The sequence below is a fragment of the Periophthalmus magnuspinnatus genome, chromosome 1, assembly GCF_009829125.3.
Source record: "Periophthalmus magnuspinnatus isolate fPerMag1 chromosome 1, fPerMag1.2.pri, whole genome shotgun sequence".
Lineage (NCBI taxonomy): Eukaryota > Metazoa > Chordata > Actinopteri > Gobiiformes > Gobiidae > Periophthalmus > Periophthalmus magnuspinnatus.
Window position 1 is genome coordinate 11,641,135 of NC_047126.1, and position 24,350 is coordinate 11,665,484.

General features: G+C 38.5%; 2 protein-coding genes across 3 annotated transcripts; one reads left to right on the plus strand and one right to left on the minus strand.

The window, feature by feature from the left end:
• Positions 1-501: 501 nt before the first annotated feature.
• Positions 502-17,361, plus strand: hap1 (huntingtin associated protein 1). 2 transcript variants are annotated; one of them, XM_055223026.1, is made up of 17 exons: positions 502-586; positions 4,817-5,139; positions 5,512-5,700; positions 9,960-10,036; positions 10,129-10,245; positions 10,638-10,732; positions 10,826-10,934; positions 11,020-11,098; positions 11,416-11,546; positions 12,008-12,082; positions 12,183-12,394; positions 12,831-13,052; positions 13,675-14,009; positions 14,259-14,447; positions 14,964-15,075; positions 15,447-15,502; positions 16,049-16,137. In XM_055223026.1, exons 1-16 carry the CDS (start codon positions 534-536, stop codon positions 15,484-15,486), a joined length of 2,358 nt encoding a protein of 785 aa, XP_055079001.1. In that variant the 5' UTR covers positions 502-533; the 3' UTR covers positions 15,487-15,502; positions 16,049-16,137. The 2 variants fall into 2 exon arrangements, with proteins under 2 accessions (XP_055079001.1, XP_033835034.1); XM_033979143.2 differs by lacking the exon at positions 15,447-15,502 and having other exon boundaries at positions 16,049-17,361.
• A 378-nt stretch (positions 17,362-17,739) lies between these two features.
• LOC117371689 (uncharacterized) lies at positions 17,740-18,833 on the minus strand. The gene is made up of 3 exons (XM_033967394.2): positions 18,789-18,833; positions 18,055-18,285; positions 17,740-17,907 (listed from the first exon to the last, which is right to left on the minus strand). Exons 2-3 carry the CDS (start codon positions 18,281-18,283, stop codon positions 17,825-17,827), a joined length of 312 nt encoding a protein of 103 aa, XP_033823285.1. The 5' UTR covers positions 18,284-18,285; positions 18,789-18,833; the 3' UTR covers positions 17,740-17,824.
• Between the last annotated feature and the right edge of the window lie 5,517 nt (positions 18,834-24,350).

The window sequence follows — 24,350 nt, forward strand, 5'->3', positions numbered from 1 at the left end:
TATATATTCACTCTTTTGATGATTAAAATGGGTGTGTTTCGTAATAAGTTTGTGGTGGTTATGCTTTAACAAAGACACGCTGCTTCTAAAAACACACTGCAGAATATCATGCAGCATGGCAATTACCTCATGTTCTGCAAAAAGTTTGATCCTGTTGTTGTAATGTATCGAATCGTGGGGGACCCAGGATTCGATACATTACTAAGTTATATTCTAAATTTACATTCAAATAGTTAATAAGTTAGTAGTTTTGAACCCATTATTTTGATAACGTTTACTTGTATTTCAGTCAGATTGTCATTAATATCTATAGTCTTACTACAGTACAACGTTTGGATAGATGTGACCCCTGCTGATGTTTTTACTCCATGAGAGATGTACTTTGCCAAAGGTAAACTTGTCATCTTAAATTAAATTCTCCATAGCACTGACACTTTCCTGTTTATTTTGTATTTTGGTTTGGTACTGCTAAGTAATCTTATTTGCGTTCATTAGAGCCTCTTGGAGCTTGCAACTCAGCACAATATTGAACAATGTGCGTCTTTGTCCTCAAGTTGTCAGGAACATTTCTGCTCCAAAGGCCAAGGTACTGTGTCTTCCAACAGTGCATATAACCTTGTGACAGAGAAGTAGTTAGGAGTAAGTTATAGTTGGATTTTTGAGATGCTTTGTTCTTGCCTGTTGAACCACGGGGTGAGGGATAAGTGCTGTAGGTTTGCTGACACTTTCTTTTCACTTGGAGGTCCTTTCCAGATTTAGCTGTCCAGTTGTCAGGCTTGCATTCTAGTTAAAAAAAACCCTAAAACATGTGTCCTTACTGTGAGCTCCAAAAACTTGACTGTTGCCCAGAAGTGAGCCTGCTTCTGCTTGTTTCCATGGAAATGTTGTTCCTTTGGCTATAATCTTCCACAAGCATAAAACTTATCTCTATTAAGAATGTTCCAAAGTATTGTACTTTGGAAGATGGTTTCAATGAAATCATGCATCTCTGAATAATTACATTTGATTCATCCTGGTATTTATTGTAGAATTGTTATGCTTTTAAAACTACACCAAACATAATCTGAGTTTGCAATCCGACCCTTTACACAATTGCCTGCTCATTTCCTGTTAATTCTCTTTTAGTGCACTAAAATAAATATTAGCTTTCTGTGTAGCATGTACAGTTAACTACAGTTATATACAGTTATACTCATTTATGTATAAAGGTAAAAATAATCTTGTAAAGGGTTGCTAAGACATTCAAACACATTCCTGCTTTTAAACAAACCTCTTATGTCCTAATATAAGTTAATGTTTAATCCTTATTCTTCTTAATGGCAGCTCATAGAGGTGGCTCCTGCTTGCTTCCTTATTGTAATAGGCATCATTTATGGCATTATACGATCAGTGGCCCGATTAACACCTTGAGACAGGTTTTAGTGGTTGTCTCAACCTCTCACTGGAAACAACATTCAATAACAACACAGTAGGGCATTAAACATATCTGTGTCCATGGAGACAAGCTGATGACAGCACCAGGTTACAGATCAGATCTGTAGTGAAAATGCAATGATAATGCAAAAAAGTGAAAGTGAAAATGCAATGCATAAGGTATTTTTGGACAGTAAAAAGGCCCACACGCACCCCCCCACCCCCACCCCCCACCCCCCCACACACACCCCCACCCCACACACACACTATATATCTATCTATATCTATATATAAATATAAATATAACATTTCAAGTAAAAATCAAAACACCATTTTCCAAAAGGGGGACCCCACATCAGTAAAGAGAGATACATTTATATTTTTGATATTATATTTGCTTTTTTCTTTATTGCCACATTGTTGATTTAATGTGGGAGTAGATGGTACTGTGTGGCTGTGTAAATGCCACTGTGACCGTAATATGAGCAGATGGGCCTCAGTGATAGGACGTCATTTTCCAGATCCATAAATGTCTTGTGATGCAGTGGACAGTGGCTGTAGTGAACAACGCTGCTCCCTTATCTCCACGGCAGCATGTGACTTTTGCCGGGGCATTTCACCCTGAAACTGATTAGATCCAAACAAAGTGAAGCTCACCTATAATGGCAGATTAATCGCATGCAAATTAACTTAACACGCTTAATCAAAACAAACTATACTTTCTTTGCATTAGGGATGTCACAATATAACATGGTAGTGTTACAGTTTAAAAAACCTTGCAAATATTGATCACAATTATTAACATAAACAACTGTGAAATTCTTTTTTATTCACTTTGTCTAATGAATACTTTCCTCTAGTGTTTGACCATCTTTATGAAATACTTGTCATTGATAAAGCTAATGTGACCTCAACAGCCAGGTAAAAAGGCACTACATTCAAGTTTACGTCTTTGGGGTATAGATTAAACAACTTATTTTCCCTTTAGAAAGTCTTGTTATATTTCTATATTTTTGTTGCTGTTACACTTATGTTGTGACCCCAATAATCACAATTATCAATGAATCTATTCATGTTTACATCCATACTTTGCATCTCATTGTGACATATTTAGTTTGTTGTAGTGCTGATAATTTTGTGTTGATTTAAATTATTGCCTCAAGCTTCCAGTAGAGATGTGTTCCTTTAAAGCTTATGGTGCAGGCCATCTACTGTAAAACATATGCAAATGTATACAAAAAAATGTGGTAATGTGAAAAACAATATAGGACTGTGTACACAGCTTAGTATTTGTTTCAGAAAGACAAAATGGCGTGTTTTATTTTAGTTACAAAGTTCCTAAGCCGCTGCAGAAGTACATTCTTTTGCCCCATGCGCCCCCTTCATCTCCCTTTCACTCCCGTGTGCCTGCACTCACGTACACTGCTCCTGAACGTCATTGTACCAACGTGCGCCCTGCTTTAACCACCCTTACCTATGCAGAGGGCCTAGTCCAGACTCCAAGGTCATAGATAGTTTTTTATTGTCTTGTTCTTCATTCTTTTGTAGATGAAGTCTCTGCCATCAAAAAATTAAATATGTGTTTTGTAAAGTACATTTATCACATTTTAAGTCTGCATTTGTTGCTCATAATGATCTCAAATCCAGGACTAATCTTTGTGTGTATGAAAAGCACCTTATCCTATTACTCAGTGGACAGTTTTTCCTTTGGCTCCCTGCCTGGCACAGTTAAAGGACAATGACACAAAAGCGAAGGAGAGGGCCAATAAGCATGTCCCTGGTGTAACCCCTAAATGGCTGACAGGGCCTCGCTTGGATGCATGGTTAACCAGCTCACAGTGTCCCTCGAGCGATAAACATGTGCTAACATTTCAGCTTAATGGAAAACAAGAGCATAAACGAAAATACAATCCTAATTATTAAAAATTGGGACGCTATGAAAACTAAAGATAAGGAAATGATTATCTTAACAAAATGCTGAAACAGATATTTTAACAAACTTATCTCAAAAGCTCAGACCATTTTATTCCAAGCAATTAATTTCAAAATGCATTGGTGCCAACCTAAACTCTGTTAAATGCAATGCAACAATAAAACTGTTATTTAAAATTGCTACATTCTCTCTGCTGTCTACATATTTAACTTTCACAAACTGTGGTATCACTGTTTATTTACCTTTTTTAGCCTGACATTTAATATAATAAACATAAACTATGCTTCTATGATTAGATGATAGAGGCAGTCTTGGAGTAAGTGCTGAGTTAAACTGGCAGCACGAGACCACTCAGCAGATTGAATGAAATGTATACAACGCAATGGCTCAAACCCAGCACTGGGGGGTGTGGACAGCTCTAGATATAGTGTGTGAAGATAGTGGGACTGAAAGGGTTAATTTAATCTGCTGTGTGCATTGTGGAGTGTGCACAGCTGTGTCAGTCCTTCTGTGTCTGTGCACGTGTTTGCTGTAGTCGTCACATTGGTCAGAGTCAAGCCTTTGCCCTGCTCTGTCTGCCATGCTTTACTGACTGCAATATCTGCTCTCATGAATCAAGCGTCCTATTACTGAGCTGTAACTCATGAACCCATTGTGTGATCTTTTTAAGTGTCTTAAATTACTCAATTGAATATGCCTAAAGCTAAATTTAAAGAAAAAAGTAAACATAGTAAAACATCCAGACCCTGTACTAATGTATGTACCAACTTTGAGCTCCCTGCTTTATAGTTAATTTTAATTCAAGTGCATGTGGTGTGATGCCTCTAATGTTTCCTGTATTACCTGATCCGAGAAGTGCTGCAAGCTTTAGTAACTCAAGCTGTGTGACCTGAAAACACACACACTGTTTTGTTTACTGTCTATGGTGCCTCGAACACACACAAGACTGGAAAGAAACTGGATCACATCTTGGCTTTATTGGTTTAAGGTGTCTGGATTGTCTGGATTATATTATAATCATATAAAACCATTCACATCAATAGGGTGTAATTAGTTTTAATCATCACAGACAAAAATGTTCAGTCGACAATTTTTGGATTATTCGAAGACACAGCAGAGGCAGTCCAGGCAGTCGTCCACTGTAACTGCTGTGCTACCTTTTCACTTATAATAAAAAGTAGAAGATAAGGCTATAACATCTTATCACAGCTCAGATAATGTGATCTCATGCCTGCACACGTTAGAGAGGCACAATTTTTGAGAAAAAAAAACATTGTAAAAAGCACATTGTAAACAACTCCAGGAGCGTTAACATTTGAGATAAAACTGAAATCTGTACTGTTAAATGTTTGTATAAGTCTAAACTACAGGTACAACAAAATTTTCTATAAAAAGATGAGATATTTTGTTCTTTTGTGAAGGACAGACAAAGGACAGGCCTAGCTCACAGTTGCCTTTTTGTTGTCACAGGAGCTTCAGATGCCCTGCTGTGCTGCCCCCTCTCTGTGACCCCAGGAGCAGTGCTTTACCTCTGGATTTCACACTGTCCTCTCCTGTCCCGGTCAAACTGTCCCAGCATACGTCCTCTGTGCCGGGTTGTGCCAGTCCTCTTTCTCCCCTCCCCTGGTTGCATCAGCACTCCCTGGACCCCCACTCAGCCTTCTGCCTCCATGAGGGGCGGGGGCAGGTGGCGGGGGCCCTATCTGTGGGCCCCCTGCCTCTTCTGCTCAATGCATCTGGAAACCTGCGGGACGTAGAGCCTCCTCTGTCTCAAGACGTGTCTACTCTCACAGGTAAACAAACACACAAAATAATACAAGGATTGACCCAAGACTTATTTAGTCTGTTTAGTAAAGTAAAGCATTTGTGTATGCATATAACAGTGGCATATATATTCTTGTTTATTCATGAATGTACTTCATTTTAATGATAACATTTAAAGGGTATATTTCTTGTGAATTTTTAGAAGATTAGGTAGCCAGACTAATTTATTATGTTGAATTCATAGTTTTGAGAAAACACTGCACAATACAATGCATGCTGTTGCCGAAGCATTAAATGTGTGTCTGCACCTGTCACCAGAGGGCATTATTACAATGTGAGTGTCACAGCAACCATCCTGTTCATGTTGTTCGTTTAAAATAAATCTTCTCAAATCTCCTCAGATCTGTGTTCAGACATCCCAGAGTTAGAGATAGTGAGTCTTCTGTCAGAAGGCCAGCCCAGCTACACTCTCCGAGCAGACAGTGTGTTTGGATATGACAATGACGACTGGCTGCACACCCCTCTAGTGCCCCCAGAGGTCGTTCTGGGACTCACATGTGAGCAGATTGAAGAGACCTTCAAGTATTTCTGTAAGTATCTATTTTCCTAGTGTAGTAGCCCATTGATTTCTGTTTTTTTTGTTTTTTTTTTTATCTTGATTTATATCAACACGATATTAAAACCATGTGGTAAGATTCGAAAAACTATACTGAATCTTTTATTCAATTATATTGTCAAAAAGAGTGTATTTTTTCATTGTGGCATCAAAAATAAGTATCAAGTATCAATTATTGAATTTGAAATTTTTATATTGTGACTAAGTTGACCTTCAGGTACTTCCTTTAAATCCTCAAAACTGCAGATTGTGTGTACATACATACACACACATAGACATGCACACACATTAACCTCCTAAATGGCTTCAGTGTGACCCCTAATCCCACTTTTCTCTCTTCCACACACACACTTGGACACATTAGGGAACCTCAAGGGTCAGAGGTCACCAAGCCGATTAACCTGCCATCACTTGGCGTCCTAAGCAGTTTCCGACAGAGACGTGCAGCTCTTGGCATTCGGCACAGGCCTCACTGACATCATCAGCACTGTCAGCTGCTTCACTCTGAGTTTACTATTAGATACAGAAGCCGTCTAGACCTGTGGGTGAAACCAGATTATGGCCACACATGTGTCATGTTCTTTTTAGTTCCTGTGTGTAGTGACCCTTTGAATATATTTTAAGTGTGGTTTGCTCATTCAAGGTTTCAGACAAGTCTAGCTTACCAATACTTAGAAAAGCTTTATTGATCCACAAAGAAAATTACTTGGAGGGTGGATCATCTCCAAAAATAAAATTTCATTAGAACTTACACATATTCAATTTTTAAAAATTATTTTTTGCAATGAAATAAGGTATTGTAAAGATTCTTGGACAGAAGGCAAAGCTCCTACTGACACAATGACCTCTGCTCTCTGCCTGCTGAGGTGTCACATGGTGCTCCAACACATCTACAATTCTCTTATTCCTGCCAGTTTTGTATTTGTTGTAGCATAAGGGCAACGCTAGTTAGATACTAGTCTTTCCTCCTGTTTTCAATGTAGGATGTGGTGAAAGTTGGATTTTTTGCTGTCTAGTGCCTGCCCTGTAAGAGTCACATTAGAAATTAAAAATAAATGATAGGGTTAATATTTGATTGTAAGAAGTGTCTTGTCAGTGCAAAGTGAGATGGTTGAGTTAGAATGCTGATGGGGCATAAGCTGAGACTATAGCACCAGTATAAACAATTATATCCCAATAATGCCATAGTTTTTGCTATATAATATATATACTAACATTTGCAATCAGATTTGTGTGCCATCTTTGCTGTAATCCTGCTCCATTGTGTTTCTCGGCTCCTCTCCTCCTCTTGCGCCCCCTGTTAGGTGGGTGTGTCTGTGTCTGCAGCAGTGTTACGCAGCTCCTCTGCATCGACCCGCTCTTACGTCTGCATGCTGATGGAGGGGGGGACCTACCATGTGCTTTTGTTGCATAGGGGTGGGTGGTGATATATGCTCATGCCAAATTACTTATTATAACGTCACGATTCTGCGTTTTTTAAAATTATAAGCCATTTCAATGATTATGTAGTTTCTTGAATTCTGATGCTATAAGAAGGATCATATTGGTTGGTGATTCGGATTGTGCTTCATCTCCAATCCCTCCTTTTCCTCATTCATCCTTCTACCCGGTAGTCCAACGTGGCCAGGTGAACGAAGGCAGGCATGATGACAGATGGCTCTTACAGTGAGAGAGAGAGCGAGAGAGAGAGAGGGATTACATATTACCGCACACAACACAACACAAGTGCAGACACACTCTCATGTACTGGACAGGTGGACTGTGTTGTGCCCTCACATAGATCTGAACGCAAAGAACAGCATTGTTGATAGATATTGGAGATTAAGGACATATTTGATTTTTTTTGTGATCTATATAACCATGGAAGTCTGGAGCTCCTCAGAGGACGATGAGGAGAAAGCCGCAGCTTCTTCTACATGCTTGTCTGGGGACGTTTTGGTGACTGAAGAAATAAAATGCCTGAATATGAATAACAATAATAACAACAATAACAACAAGATTCTTTGCAAAGAGATGACGCAAGGTGAGATATGGGAATGCGCGACAAGGAAGACGAAGCAAATGTTAGCGGTGATAGGCTTTTGGCAATGATCTACGTGTTTATATCTTTGAGTATTAGTATGTTAAATGCTGCATGTAATGTGCATGTAAGTTTAAATTGTAAGAAAAAACACTGAGATTGATATCTAGTTGTGCACTGAATACCATGGATTTGCGGCAATGTCAAAGGGGATGCGTAATTCAAAGTAGTGAAATTGCAGTAGCCTTTTGCAGGTCTCATGACAGGTGCCGCACTTGTATTTGGTAAATAAGGTCACTCTGCCAATGAGACAGAAAAAACATAACACATTATCTCCTATTTGCAAGTACTGAGAACACATTTTAGGGTACATCTTAGCTGCAGTAGTTATAATGTAATAAAAAAATGTATTTTATTTGTCTAAACCTGAGTGGTTACTGGAAATATATGTTGTCAGTTTTGAACTGTGCTACTGGCTGAGTTTCAGAATTGCTTTTATTGATAGTTGAGCTGTCCTTTAACATATGCACGTCTACATTTATTTTTATTGTACAAGAGAAAGTGAATTCCTGTTTTTACATGCAAAAAAAAATCCATGCAGTTTTTAATTCAACTGTTCATAATCATATTTATTTATTTATTTAGCTAACAGAGTGTAATGTAGTTGTAGTGTCTATGTCATCATTTTGAGATGGTGTTAATCTTGTCAAGTTTGTATCAATAACAAGAAAGAGATGGAAAAGATCTGTCTGCGCTCAGGCCACAACAGGCGTCATAAGTATATCTAAGTCTGCAGGCTTGATCCATAGGAAGAGCATTACAGGACAATAGCATCAGACTGAATTTAGCATACCCTCAGCCTAAATCTAACTATGGCATTGTGGCCTCACTTTTTCTAATTTGTTTGGGATTCAGGCCAACAAGAAATAGATTGACTTGGGACAGGTCAGACTGATATGAGTTCTTTTTTATTTTTCATTTTTGCTTCACTGTATGCATTTAAATTTATACTACATTTTTTGCACCATGTTTGCCACAAGGTGCACTGTACCTATTATCTCATGGAGAACTTATTGCTTTGCCTGGAATGTTCCACATTATTGCATTAAACTTATTTGTGTTGAATGTATTCAATTACAGGTGCAGTAGTTGAGTTCTTTTCATTAGGCTAATAGGACAATGATCTGCTCAGTCGCAGTGTTCCTGTCCAAATTCAAACTCCGCAATCTAATTAGTTTATACTTCCCATCTCTCTAAACCAGATCAGCTATTGCCATGCAAAGATAATAGGCCCGTTTCAGGCTTGTTTCAGGATTTGATCAGTATTCATCTTTGTTTTTGGGATTGTTCACATTATAGTTTGGTTCTGCTGTGCTGTCATTATTTTTTGCCTTTTTTTGTATTTTCTTTTTTCTTTTTTATTTGAAACTAGATCTTACAACTAGCAACAAAACACAGAAACGTATTACTCGTTACTAGCTTACTGTAGTAGCAAATACACTATGGAGACTGCTTCATGCAGTCATGAAAAAGCTGCATGATAAAAACTCCTCTAGTACAGAATTATGCATGGGAATCAGATGTTTAAATGAGAGCTGTTAAAATCAGCTAAAGTCTGGATGTAAACAGTTGCCGTCAATGGTGTCTAGACGCTGTTTGTGTGGACACTGTGTGGCTGTGCTAATTTGGTGTCCAGGAGAACGAGGTCTTTAATGGAGTCTTATCTGACTGAACAGGATCAAGAGCCTAAGAGGATCAGTATCTGACCGGCCACATGGGGATGTTGTGGTCTATGGCACTGTAAAGGTGAAGCACAGTGCAGCCAGAGTGGCCATTCATTCAAACATATGGTCACTAGAAGCTTTAGTATGTACTGAATAAAGAGTAGAAGTAATCATTTCAAGACATTATTACAGATCCATCCATCCATTTTCTTCCGCTTATCCGGGGCCGGGTCGCGGGGGCAGCAGTCTAAGCAGGGACTCCCAAACTATTATTACAGATATTGGACAAAATGTAACACGGAAATATGTTTTGAGTTTTATCAAGAATTTTATCATACATGAATAAGGGAACCACACTTGTCACACAATATATAAATGTTGATACTGATTTGAAATTGATTTATTGTATTTGATTTAAAATTCCATTGTGATAAGTTATTAAAAATAATGATTTGTACACTGAATTTTTCTGTATTTCTGCTCCCATAGTGCTTTGCTCTGAACGAGTGGGCCAGGTCACCAAGACGTATCACGACATTAAGGCAGTCACACACTTGCTGGAGGAGGTGAGCGGGATTAAAGAGATTATTATAATGAGCCTGTATCTTACATTGCCCTCAGTGTTAAAGTAAAGATTTTTTTTGTTTTGAAATTTCAGAAAGAGCGGGACTTGGAGTTAGCTGCGAGAATTGGTCAGTCCCTTCTAAAACAGAACCAAGAGCTAACAGCACGAAATGAGATGCTCGATGAACAACTTGAAGCAGCAAAAGAGGAGGTACTTAAAAATACAACACTGACTAAAAACACTACATTAATGTCTTTCTTATAAGCATTTTGAATGACTTAGTGCCTTGTCTTAAACTTGCCTTGCCTTAGTGTTTGCCCCTTGACCTTATAATAAAACAACAGCAGTTTTCACAGTATTTATTAATTATAATGGGTCTATGGAGAATGCAATAGTCAATATCGCAAAAAACTAACCGTATCACATCAGTTTTTATCTCACTAGTAAATTAAGGCATGTATGTTTTTGTTTTATTATTATATTTATTTTAAAATATATATTAAAATATCACTATAATATTGATTTTGCAGCACTTAACAACCACATACTGTATACCAATATTTTCCAACCCTGAATGTAAACAGTATTTCTCCCTCTTCCAGATCGCTCAACTCCGACATGAACTTTCAATGAGAGATGACCTCTTGCAGTTTTATGCCAGCACCGAGGAGCTGGAAAACTCCGAAGCACATTCACCGTAAACTCATTTCTAAAAACAAACAGTACAAACTAGAACTTCCAGTTTTATAAATCAGCCGCGTTTACCAATAATGTGTTTTTGTTCATACAGACTAAAAAGGAATGAATCATGCAGTTCTCTGAGCAACTTCGTCCACTACGATTTCCTTCAAAAGAAACTAAAGGGGCTAGAAGAGGAGAACCGCAAACTACGATTAGAGGTAGGCCACTCTTACAATCAATAATATTACCTCAATAAAAAAATATGAATTAGACAAAGTTTGTGTTCTTTGTGTTCTTTGACAGGCCAGTGAACTCACAACTGAGACCAATAATTATGAAGAGCAGGAACAGGAGCTGATGATGGTCTGTGTGGAAGAGCTGTGTAAGTATCATTGATTCAGTGGTATAGTCGCCCCATAGTCTAAATCTCATCCTCATGGTCTAAAGCCAACCTGGACAGCACATTGTCATAAGAAAATCTCACTTTGTAAAAATAAAAAAGGTAAATATACTGTTTAATACAAGTATTAAGTTACTTTTATACTCCACAAATGTATAATAAAAAAATATATACATAAACATTGGTTGTGTCTGAACAAAATCTATAGGAAGCACATGATGGAGTCCAGTAATTTCATATTGTTTAACTACTCCACTCTATATATTTGAATACTGTGTTAATGATGTGTTTTGTTACAGCGTCTGTGAATAAGCAGGTGGTGGACTTGTCAGAGGAGCTGGCTCGGAGAGTGGAGGATTCGGTTCGGCAGCAGGAAGAGATCAGCTCTCTGCTCGCTCAAATAGTGGATCTGCAGGCTCGCTGTAAAGGGGTGAGAGACTCATTTGTTTAATTTTTTTTTACTCCAGTTATATTATTCCCTTTTTTTTAATCTGTAATTAATATTGTTTATATTTTTTTATTTATCTTTATTTATACAGGGAGATCCCAATGAGAGCACTCAGACGCTCCTTTTCATGGGAGCCCTGTTTAAATACAGTAAAATACAAACAACTTCTACATTGTATATGAGAAGTTGCTATAACAAGTGGCTTTTTCCACTTACTAGGTCTGGACGTGTACATACAAAATAAACCAAACATTCTTATATAATTACTCAAATACAATAAAATTAGAAAATTAAAACTAAAATCCTATACGAATAAACCAAACATGGAGGATTATTTGTTTTTCCTGTTATTAGATATGTCACTATATGCATAATAATCCCATTTCAACATTTTTTTGAGCTTGCAAAGAGAAAATGCATATATTTTTTTCTTTTTCCTGCAGCTTACCCGTGAGAATGAAGAGCTAAACCAGCACCTGAATGCCGCTCGGGAGTGCCAGCTTCAGCTCAAATCGGAGGCAAGTCCTTTATGGTAGTAACTCTCTTTAATACAGGGTTTACTTCTGTAAGCCATTATTTAACACATGATTAACCGTGCTGTTTTTCTGTCGTCTGCAGCTTAAGGACCTGCAGGACAAGTACTCGGAATGTGAGGACATGCTTCAGGAAGCCAGAGAGGACATTAAAAACCTCAGAAACAAAAGCCTGCCTAACAGCACAGTGCAGCGCTATACGGCCCTGGCCTCTGTGCTCCCCATGGACTCTTTGGCAGCAGAGATAGAGGGCACATTTAGGAAAGGCCTGGACACACCAGCGCCATCAGAGTACAAGTGAGTCACAAAACACAACAAAACATCATTCAAAAACTGCAACTACATGAAAACACACTGCTAAAATGGTAAAGAGATGGTTGGAGCAGGTCAACGAAGTGGATCCTAGTTGACTAAACTTTGAATTTGAAGAGAGAGAGAAAAATATTGAAAACAATAAATAAATAAAAAATACCCCCCAGCCAAAACTGAGTCCTGACTAGTCCTGTCATGAAATTACCAGTACTTACACAGAAACCATGCAGGCTATGGTACCAAAAGTGTGGTACTAACAGAATATACCTAACCATACTGTGATAATAATGTTATTTTTTTCATTGTACACTAATGTAATACTTGCTAGCTCCACATGTCTAACTATCTGGTGCTTCTTTTCACCTCAGTGCCTAAAATATTTCACATAGGACTAATCTGTATTACATGTTGTTGTTTTCAGGACCCATCCTTGGCGTGTGTTTGAAACAGTGAAGGTGGTGAACAAAGCGGTGAAACTTCGTTCTCGCTGTCACTCGCCCGCTCTGCCCGGCTCCTCACCTGTCTCCGTCCGCTCAAGCTGCACCAGCACCCCGCGGACCAGCTACTACGGGTCTGACAACGCCAGCCTCACCCTTGAAGAGAAACCCAGCAATAACCACTCTAATAATAAAGAAGACAGCAGGTGTGTAGCATGTCTCCATTGTGAGATAAAAAAAATGCCCTATTTATAATATATAATATAAAATAATAGTTGCAAAATAATTATAATTTAACTGTGCCTTGTGGAAAAGTAGACTGCATCATAACACAACCATGAAAAATGCAAGTTAAAGCATTTCTACTGGAACTGAACTATTCACATGTACTGGGCTCTGTATCCACAAGGGGGCTCCAAAGCTGCATCTCGTCTGATGTTCAAATTAGATTTACCCATATACTAAAGAGGCACTCAAAAGTAACAAATTATTAAAGGCCTTTATTACCACATCTCAGATTAAGTTAAATGTGTTTGGGCCTTTCGTCATTCATTAGGGCAAACGCCATAGGTTTACTTACATATTGTAGATTCAAAGTGTGCTTTATTTATTTATTTATTTTATATGTAAGTGTAACAGATTGTGGTTGTGGTTCATCTTATGCTTTATGAATCTGTCCATTATGGTAGAGAAAAGGGGAAAACTGCTCCCCTGTCTCTTGGTCTGTTTCCCTTCTTTTACAAAGTACTGAACAAGCATTTTAACCAACATATCAATATGTATACAGATGTATAAAGGTAAAGGTAAATCTGTCATTCTTCTTTGCAGTGTCAGTGGTCCCAAGCGTCTGGGTCAGCCGGGGACCCCTGGTGGTCAGGACCTGGAGTCCGCTCTTCAGTCCCTGTCAGCCCGACAGCAGAGCCACTCCTCAGAGAGGCCCTTCTTCGACGTGGAGCGAGAGCGTAAACTGCGTGCCCTGGCCCACAGTGAAGAGGTCGAGGGCTCCAGTGGGTTTCTGACACCGAATGACAGCATCACCTCAAGTCCCGCTGCCTCCACCAGCACCAACTACTCCAATGGCAGCTCTCGCCACTCGTGCAGCTCCTCAGGGGGGTCCCGCTCCTACCTGCCTGACCGCCTGCAGATTGTCAAGCCTTTGGAAGGTAAAAGTTAAACTCCTCATTTAAAATGTTATCCAATCAAGTCTGTTTTCCTTAAGGTTTGGTATCAAAAAATGCTTTTGTGACTTTTACTCTGTGATTAAGCCACCTTGAAATAAAATATATGTGTATAAATAACATAACTGATTACTTTATATATATATATATATATAAGTCCACAGCCCTAGATATACATAGTTATGACCCCTCTAGTGCAAAATACAGTAATCTAACAATTTTTAATTGTTGTAGGTTCAGTGACTCTGCATCAGTGGCAGCAACTGGCCAAACCAAACCTCGGGGGAATCCTGCACCCTCGTCCAGGAGTTCTAACTAAAGACTTCAGAGAGCTGGAGGTCGACATCCAACATGTGTACAGCCTCAATGACCTGGAGGAGGACGAGCCTGACCTGTCCTGTTTTACAACCGCGCATGGACTGGGTAATGCTCCACTTTTATAACTATTTTATAACTGTTTTTCACAGGTCCTCTCTCTTCCTAACATATTCATTCATTACTGTCCATATAACTATTTTATGTAGAGCAGTGGTTCTCCAATATTTTATGCATAGTACAAACTCAAATATTTGGCTTTCTAAGTACTGCAAGGAAGTTCACAAAGACCAAGGCTAAACCATACCAAGTCTCCAACTAAACGGGCTCAAACCGGGCCCAAATTCAGACAGGTGAAGTGAATGCACCCTCAAATTGATCCAAACTAGGACTAAATGATGACTAATTTGGTACAAATCTGGTCTAAACTAGGACAAGCCCGACTATAGTGCCTATGTATCTATTAAAACAAAGCTAAACATACAGTTACTTCAACTACCCCCAGAAGGTATCCCATGTACCACCAGCTGTACACACAATTTGAGAGCTACTGCTGCAGAAGTGTTGTCCTCCTGTTGTAGTAAATGAAGTAAATGTAGTAAATGTATCATCATCATCTCACAGTTCGGTCCCAGTCGTCGTCCGGTCCCAACCTCCCTCAGACCTCCCCCACTCAAACCATCACCACCTGCCAAGCCCTGCACCCCTCCCTCTTCATCCCATCCTTCTCCACTAGGTAAGAGTCATAATGATGTATTTGTGGATTTGTTTCATTTGACTGGGTAGTTAAAGGTGATTAAAGCTACAGTATGTAACTTTTCTGATGGGAAGGGAAATGTTCCACATTTTGGCAGGTTTTTCTTTGCTAATATATACCTTGGAAAAACATGCATTCTTACTGTGAGCGGTAAGTTTAAAGCTGTATTGCCAAACCTTTCAAGCTAAGCAATAGCATCTCCATGGAAACAAGGTAGTGGATCCCCCACCAGTTACATAGTGCACTTTTAAGCAAAGCCATTTACTTTCCCTTTTGTACAAAAATGATTTCTTCTTTCAGTCCTTGTTGTTGTTGGAGCAAACTCTAACCTTTTAAATTCACTCCCACAGCAGCAAAAAACACTTGTCCAGACTCTTTCTCCAACTTTAGACACGAAGATGTCAAAGTAAGAGTCAGGCGTCGCAGATAACCATTTAATAACAACTCATTCTTGTTTTTGTTTCATTAGCTGTAACACTGTGTGCAGTGTGCATGATTTAAGCCATTAGAGATTTATTTTTACAGCATTTAATTTGGACAATTTAGTTCAGAGAGCACTTTAAGGGCACTCTTGTTTTCTCAGTATGAGGTGTTTCAATCTTTTTTTTTATTATTTGGCTCAAAGAAAACGTATGTAAACAGAGCACAAAGTCATGCACACAGCCCATTATAGAAAATACTAATAATTTCTTTTTGAAATGGTTGAGTGCAAGTCACCATACTAACTTCATAGACGTTCATTCACAGTGGTTAAACAAATCTCGTTCACATCTGTCTGTATGTCTGTTTATGTATTGTAACTTGTCTAATATAACAGTTGCTTTTTTCTTTAAATCTAAAAATGTTGTCTTGCCCCAACTCAAGTCTGTTTCAGTTACAGCATGCTACTAACCCCATGTTCTAAATGTATACAATGCTATTACTAATTTGAATGTTCTTTTTCTGCCCCCAGCCTTCACACTTTCAGCCTGCCACCTCATAGGAACTGTGAGCACATGAGCACATCTTCCTTATCCCAGCAGCAGCACTTTGACCTGGGACACTGGACTACCCCAACCCACTTCACTACTCCCAGTGCCCCTGCATCGCCATCTATAGGACTTGTTCAGCTACTACAAGAACGGGGCATCTCGGCATTGCCCCAAACAAATCACCAAAACTACACATGTGTAACTAAAGACTCCAATATAAGGCAGAGATCTGTGGGGAGACCAGGAGGGACTTTCAGCTTGAATTTGGTGGAAAAGCTACAGAGCCTTGGACTACACCGAGTGGCAGCTTTGGGGATGATGGACCCTATACCTCCTCCTCACATTTGACTTCTTTTAATCATATTATGTGATTGAATGTGTCTTGAAAACTGAAGCCACATTGTGCTTGAGCCATACGCTGTAGATGTTTTCTTTTATGGTGTGGCATCCTCTTCTCAGGATCTTATTTTTGATCACCTCAGTTATAGCATTTCATCTTTTATACACAAAATATGTAACAAAAACATGTCTATTTTGCGTTGTGTTTGTTATTTTGTGTATTTAAATGTCTATAATGCCTTTCACTGGGATACCAATTTAATTTTTAAGTGGAGAATCACTATGTTAGCTAAAAATAAATATTGATAAGTTAAGCAGCTAACAAAAGCAACGCTAACACTAAAAGGCACTATTTCACATTTTGGTCTTCCTGCTTTAGAGCTGCTATAGGGAAAGTATAAAGAGTTTTGTACTAAAGAAGCACTGTTATTGTTAATAATGAATGCTAATATTTGTAAGGTGACTAATCTATAGAGTTATATCTGTGTCTCACCAACTTCATCCTCATCAGGTGTAAAAAAATGCAAATTATTCCACTGCTGTATTTGATTTCACGGGGAATTCACATAATGCTGGACACATGGAGAAATCATATTAGGCATTTAATCTTACTGTTCATTTTTGAATAAGAACACACAGATAATAGACAATAGGCTGTAAATATGTAAAAAAGCATGTTTCTGTAGATTTCTTTGGACAATCAACTGTAGCATCAAGGCATAGGATAGTGTTGTTGAAAAGGGAAAAATACTCACAAACACAGCCCACTCTGCACTACGGATCTGGGTCAGTGTCACAGCGGTTTTATGTGTGTAAAACATACATCTGTGAATAAAATCTGTTTCCATCTGTAGCTCATGGATGCATACACATATTTGAATAATGGTTGGTTAATAGTGAACTATTCATCCCTGTGTAATCACCTGCATTTGTAATTTGCATAAAAATAAGTACATACAGTAAATTATGTGTTATTATTTCAGTAGTAGTAAAATACAACTACAACTTGATAATATAGACAGTGGTTTCAGCTTCCTATTTATAAGACAATATTTTGGGAACTTTTGTCCAGTCAAAGTATGTATTATTTTGTTTGGAATTGTTAATTGCTATGCCAATGATGCTAGATTTTCCACCACTCTGAAACCCACGGATAGTTTGCTATAGAGTTACAAAAACTACTGCAAATTGTGCAATCATATTCATGTTACATTATTATTTATTGTAGTTATCCTATTACTATTACTACTAGGCTTGTTTGTCTAATAAAAAAACAACAACAGGTAAGCCACACCTCTCGAGTCTAAGAAAGACAACCAATGGCTCAAAATACAACATTAATTTATTTCAATCTGAGCAAATTGACTTTGAGTTTACAAGATGTGAATGAAAATCAAGTCACATCTCCAGTTCTTTAGTTAAGGCTTTTCTGCATCCCGGCGTCCAAAGTCCACCCAGCCCTGGTAGTCCCGGTCAGACATGCAGTCCGAGTTCATCAATTCTGGAAAATATTTAGCATTTTTATCACTAATCAAAAGTATGTATCATGCAGATCTAATGATTTGGTGGCCTTGAAATAGTATGCCATCACTGGATTTTACAAAAGATGGTCACCTGCAGAACACCCGCCCACAGACAGGACACATACCTGAGATGGCATGCATGAGTTGTTTGGCCATAATCTCGCGATTGTCTTCAGAAAGATGTGCCCGCCTCTCAATGCGAGTCTCTGATGCACCAGGGTCTTTGATAATGTCCTGTCTGGAGAGAATCTTCTGTAGGATATTGTCCGTCACTGTGTGTTTTTCAGGTAAAGCTGCACTGGACACGAGAAGTGAGGCCAGTACAGCAAAAACTCCAAGTCCTTTGCCATGCATGTCTGAAAATGCAACACATACTTCAAAGATTGTACAGTGTTCAGGATAAAGGGAGGACCAGTTTGAGGCACAGTAGCTTGTTTGTGGAAAATACCTGCTTTCTATTCTTATATTCTGTATTCTGTACATAACCATAGCCACTTACTAGTACATTATAGTTTTGTATCATCATATAGTTACTCTTAGATTGTATGTTTATTATTAAGGCTTTTAGTTGTTTATCTTTATTTTATTGAATCTTTCTTTGCACCTATCTTATTTCATAGGTCCACTTTTGATATTGATTCACATCTCAAATGCTGCACCTTCAGACTACTTTACTAATTTAGCCCTAGTAAGCTCAAATCATAAAAAAAAATACATTTTCATACTGTCACTATAATCCCTGTGATAAAATATAGGCTACAATTTATTATGCATAAGAAGAAAATAGAATCTACTCAATGAACTATCCAAAAACACAAAAAAAGACTAGTAAACAACAATAATCTCAGATATACTCTACCTGTGTGGAGCTGTGTGATGAGTTTACAAGTAGATCTAAGCAGACTGGTGCTTTAGGGGACACGGCAAACTGCGCCTTATATACTGCTCTTATGATGGTGTTAATGTGTCCAAAAATCAAAGATGCTGATACGATGGTTGATTACTAAGCTTAGGATTGATTTGGGACAGAGGCTGTGCGTAAAGGAAACTATGGACCACTGCATCCACCAATGCACTGAGCTTTTACTTGGAATTGCCTTTTTCCTCAACTATAAAACCAGTCAATGTGTTTGCACTTGAAATCCAATACACATAAAAAGCCATTTAACCAATACACCGAGCAGGTAATGTGCACTTCATCAATTGTTTCATTAATTGCTCAACAATACAACCTGCATTCTTACCATGTGGGCACAGACCTGACCTGCACACTAACTCATGTAACTTGACTTGTCTCCTTGGAGATAAGCTTTTATGTGATACTAGAGACAAAGCATCTCCATTTAGACAAACAGGGCAGACCCTCCAAGACCAATAGGTTACATAGTGCACCTCAGGTTGAAGTAATGAATGTGCCGGAAGCCTATCGATATAATAACATGTATTGTTTGATTGATTGCTTTTCAACTATACACACCATGTCTCACCATCTGTGTCTGCTCATTAATGTCCGACCACAGAGGTGGAGGCTCAGGGGGCCATGGGACTCACCACTACGTGACCTAAACCTCTGAGGCATGTGACATCATCACCACCAACGAGGCCACTGGAGATTAACCTCAACGACTGCCTGCTCATACTTGTAGCAGGTACAATGACCCAGTCCTTCTCAAATGTAATTTTTAGCTACCATGTTTTCTCATTTAAGGCTAAACATTTGCAATTTGTATAACAAAAAGTGTCCTTGTCCATTATCAAGCTTGTGTTATTTAAATCTGAAATATTACCCGTTTATTAACAAAAATGCAAGATTTTGGTGGTTAGGTTAAAATTTGTTTTTGAACTGACTCTTGATAGTTTTTTTTTTTTTTTCAAAATCTTTGAGTTTCATGTAATTTCATTTTTTTTTTAAATGCTAAATTACAGCATACAGCTCATATTTTTATTGATTCTGTGAATGGTTCTTCTAAAAAATAAGTCCTTATCACAAATATAGAAATGGGGAGGGACAGCACTAAAAGTGTATCTATCAACTGTAAAGAGAAAAATGTTTTCAAAACACTTTTTTTTTTAGGAGAAGCATCCAGTCGTCTTGAGTCACAGGGCTCCAAGTCCTAGTCCAGTCCAAGTCAAGTCCCAAGTCACTGGCCGTCAAGTTCAAGGCCAGTCCTCAGTCACGTCTCAAGTTAAGTCAAGTCTCAAAATAGTGACTCAACTCCAAGTCACACCTCCGCTACTTACATTATGTAGCCCTGTTAGGCCTACTGAATGTAGTCTACTAGTAGTAGGCTATGTTAGCTTACAGAATAGCCTATGACTGTCTCAAAAAATCTTTGTGTTAGGTCTACATACTTCTCACAGTGCACAGTGAAGGCGTCTGAATACAGCTGTGCTCGATGTCAAGATGAGACTGGAACTGAGAATAGAAGAGTACAGGAGGATATCTCTTTATTTTCTATTTTATTTTATATGAGAGTTTTCCAAAAGTAGTGTCATAGACTGGAATGATGGAGGCCAGAATAGAACAGAATATACCCTGTAGCAGACACAATACTGTCATTTGATTTTTACTCTTTGAACACATTTTATTTTATGCAGGGCATTTATTTGAGGTGTGTTTTAGGTCAACTCAAGATTATACTACAACTGCAGAGTTTAATACAATAGGAGTTAATTTAAAATATGAAATTAGTTCAATTTTTTTATCACTCATTTCAGTAAACTAATGCATCTTAAAGTATAATGTTCTAAAAATGATGTTTGTGTTGTGTCCTTAGGCAAGACACTTCACTTCTTTGCTGTTATGTGTCATGTCCAAACCTTTACTCAGAAGAACTTGAGTAATATTTTGACCTGATAGTGATTTGTGTCACAACTGGTTTTCTTTGAGTCAAAGTAACTGTAATTGTTTGTATATAACATTTATCATATTAACACATTTCTATATGATACACATTAGAAGTACACATGTCCTCCAGGTGTCGCTGTTGCTTTGAACTCCACTGCTGCTGGAGTAACCTTTGGGGAAACAGATTTGTGGCACAACTGAGAATTAGAAACACCTGAAGTAAAGACTGTACATGTAAAGGTAAAAGTGAGTATTTTTTATCATATACAGAGATGATTGGTAACTTGTCCAAACCACTTTTTGACTCAAGTTACGCCATCTTTTGAAACACCTGCCACTGCAGCTCACAGCTCACTGTAGCACTTTAAACATGCGGGTAATAGCTCAGTTTTATGAATCAAAGATTTACAACCTGTAAAACTATTGTGCATGGCCAGGCATGAAGCTGGAGATTCATTCATATCCATCAAAGAGTTTACAGTTATTGTATTACTTATTTGCTTTGAACGCACAATTATTTTAAACGTGCACTATGCAACTTTCTAGTGAGGATCTGTGAGCTGCTTATGTCTTTCTATGAACACAATATAGCTCATCCTGGAACTGATTAAACATTGATTGAAAAACATGTACTCTTACAGTCAGTAGGGTTAGCGCTCCAGAGAGTTAAATGCCATACTGTGGGGCATTCCAGGCACAGCAGTAAGACCCCCATAGAGACAGGTTGCATACTCTCCACCAGGAAACTTAGTGCACATTTAACATGAAACTCTCTTCTTGGTGACAAACTTAATAGCTATTTGTAAAGGTCAAGAGGGATTGCCATCTTCTAGTGGCTCAGCTCTTTCAGGAGTTGCTCTAAAGCTAACAGCATTTGAAGTGAGCATCTTATTGAAGTGAGCATCTTATCAAGTATAATTATTAACCTTCGACAACTGAAATTCTGTGAGGGACAAAGCCGTTATTTGCCAACCAGAACCATTGATTAAACAAAGAGAAATGAGAAAACAAGAGAATCGAACGATATGTTACTTTAGGTGAAGTGGAAAGTTCTTCAGGGCACAGTGTTATAGGGTGTTGCCATAACCCGCAGGCTACAACAGCATGCTGAAACCAGTTTGAGCATGAATTCAGAAACAAAGAAGTTGGAGTGTTTCCAAAAATGCTGTGTTCCATTCAGTTGTGACAGGTCTCACTCTCATTAACTCTTTATGAGAGAAGGGGGGTATTGTCTTAACCTGAACTGATACTGTGCATGGCAGAGAGAGCTACACCCACATAAAACATCTGTGCTGCAGAACACACTTTTCCTGTTTTAGGGCCTTGAGGCACTTCATACTTAGACCTGAAAGTGCTCTGCTCTAAATGAAAAGTAGATAGTGCGTGTGACACTGTAAAACTGTCACAAGGATTAATAGATGGGGCTTTGGCAAAAGCTCATCAAATTCAGATATTGCCTGTTGCACCACAGACTTCTGCAAAGCATTAGCGTTCATAAGCATGATCCACACCAACATGTGTGGAACTGAATGAAAGTCTATACACAGCATAAACTTTGCATTACAGTAAGTTCAGTTTCATAAACAATTCAACTGCCCTACCGTACAAACTCTATTTTTTTATATTTAGGCAAGGCAAGCTTTCCCCATGTTTAGTCTTGACTCTGGGCTCCAGCAGGACGCCAATCCCTGAATCCTCAGAGTGTGAGATAGTTCATATGGCACTGACATGTCGGAGATGTACTTTGGTGCCATGTACTTTGGTGCCATGTAGAGACTTGCACACAAGACCTGTTTTAAAGTCTATTCTCTGAGCCACAGGAGCCAGTGCAGAGACCTGAGCACAGGACTTAAGTGCTCGTACTTCCTGGTTCTAGTCAGGGCCCAAGCAGTGTTCGGGATGTACTGCAGCTGTCTTAAGACTCGTTTGGAGAGGCAGGGGAGCAGCCTGTTACAGTAGTCTAACCTACTAGAGACAAATGCATGGATAAGTCTTTCCAAGTCTGGTTTTGACAGTATACCTACAATGTTTTTAGATGGTAAAAAGCTGCAGATGTTATTGATTTGATATGGCTGTTAAAGTTCAAGTCTGAGTCCATTATTACCCCTAGATATTTCTGTGGCCAAAGACTATGACTTCAGTCTTGTCTGAGTTTAGCTGGAGAAAGTAGTTTTGCATCCACACACTGATCTGTTGGATGCAGTGGCAGAGTGAATCCACTGGTCCATATTCACCTGCTGCCAGTGACACATAGATCTGAGTGTCATCTGCATAGTTGTGGAAGGACACATTATTGCTGCGTATTAATTGGCCTAATGGCAGCACGTAGAGATTGAATAACAGGGGTCCCAGGGTTGACACCTGGGGCACCCCAATGGTCAAGGGCAGTTTATCTGAGACACATTTTCCAATTTCAACAAAGTACTCCCTGGTTTCTAGATAGGACTTGAACCAGTTTAGTGCAGTACCATAGACACCCTCCCAGTCATCTAGTCTTTTCTAGATCCTCTAGAGCAGGGGTGTCAAACTCAATTTCACCGTGGGCCACATCAGCAAAATGGTTGCACTCAAATTTGCATAGATGTAAAAAATGTGACTGTATAACTGCGTATCTCCTGATAAACTCACATTTTAAGACAGTCATACATTTAAATTTACCTTGTCGCCGGCCACATAAAATGACGTAGTGGGCCGCATTTGGCCCCCGGGCCTTGAGTTTGACACATGTGCTCTAGAGTCTAGAGGATCCCATGATTGACAATATCAAATGCGGCACTCAGATCAAGACTGACACTTTGCCTGCATCAGTGTTCAGGTGGATGTCATTTGTCACCTTGATCAGAGCAGTCTCTGTGCTGTGGTGGGGTCTAAAGCCTGACTGGAAAACAGCAAAGGAGTTGTTCATTTGGAGAAAGTTAATAAGCTGTTGGTAAACTATTTTTTAAAGGACTTTGCCTAAAACAGCAGATTTGAAATTGGTCAGTAAATGTTCAGTATTGTGGCATCAAGACCGCTGTTCTTTAACAGAGGCTTGATAGCCGCATTTACTGTGCTGAGATGTGGAGATATTGTCTCCAAGATAATTTCAAAAGCATCACTTAAAACATATGCAAAATATTGAGTTAGGTTTAGGGTTAGGGTTAGGGTTGATTGAAAACTATCAAAAGGCTGCAAAAAATACATAATTCATAATGAAAAAGATAGACATGTACAGGACTTTTCCCCAAATAGAGATACCAGGTGATATTTCTACACTTTAGCGTTCAGTTTTACATTAATTCTGCACATATCTATCTATGAGGCATTTGTTCTATTATTTATTTCAATTTGCATACATGTAGTACATTTTATGTAATACATTCAGTACATTCGTACCTCTGTAGGTGCAGATTACTGTAATGACACCACAGTCACACCTTAATACCACACATTTTTTTGTAGTGACTTAATTCAAGGTTAATATGAAATGTATTTTATTATTTTTTATTTTTTTTATTTTTTTTTCTGTTAAAGGATACATGACATAAAAAACCTCAGAGAATCTGAAATCATTAAATATTTCAAATATATATT

Excerpts from the sequence above, each read along its gene's own strand:
- hap1 (XM_033979143.2), top strand. The coding sequence starts at position 534 with ATGTGCGTCTTTGTCCTCAAGTTGTCAGGAACATTTCTGCTCCAAAGG. Across the intron at positions 587-4,816 it reads TTTCTGCTCCAAAGGCCAAG|GAGCTTCAGATGCCCTGCTG; the intron begins GTACTGTGTCTT and ends TTGTTGTCACAG. Across the intron at positions 15,076-16,048 it reads ATCCCATCCTTCTCCACTAG|CCTTCACACTTTCAGCCTGC; the intron begins GTAAGAGTCATA and ends TTCTGCCCCCAG.
- LOC117371689 (XM_033967394.2), bottom strand. The coding sequence starts at position 18,283 with ATGCATGGCAAAGGACTTGGAGTTTTTGCTGTACTGGCCTCACTTCTC. Across the intron at positions 17,908-18,054 it reads ACTCATGCATGCCATCTCAG|AATTGATGAACTCGGACTGC; the intron begins GTATGTGTCCTG and ends AATATTTTCCAG.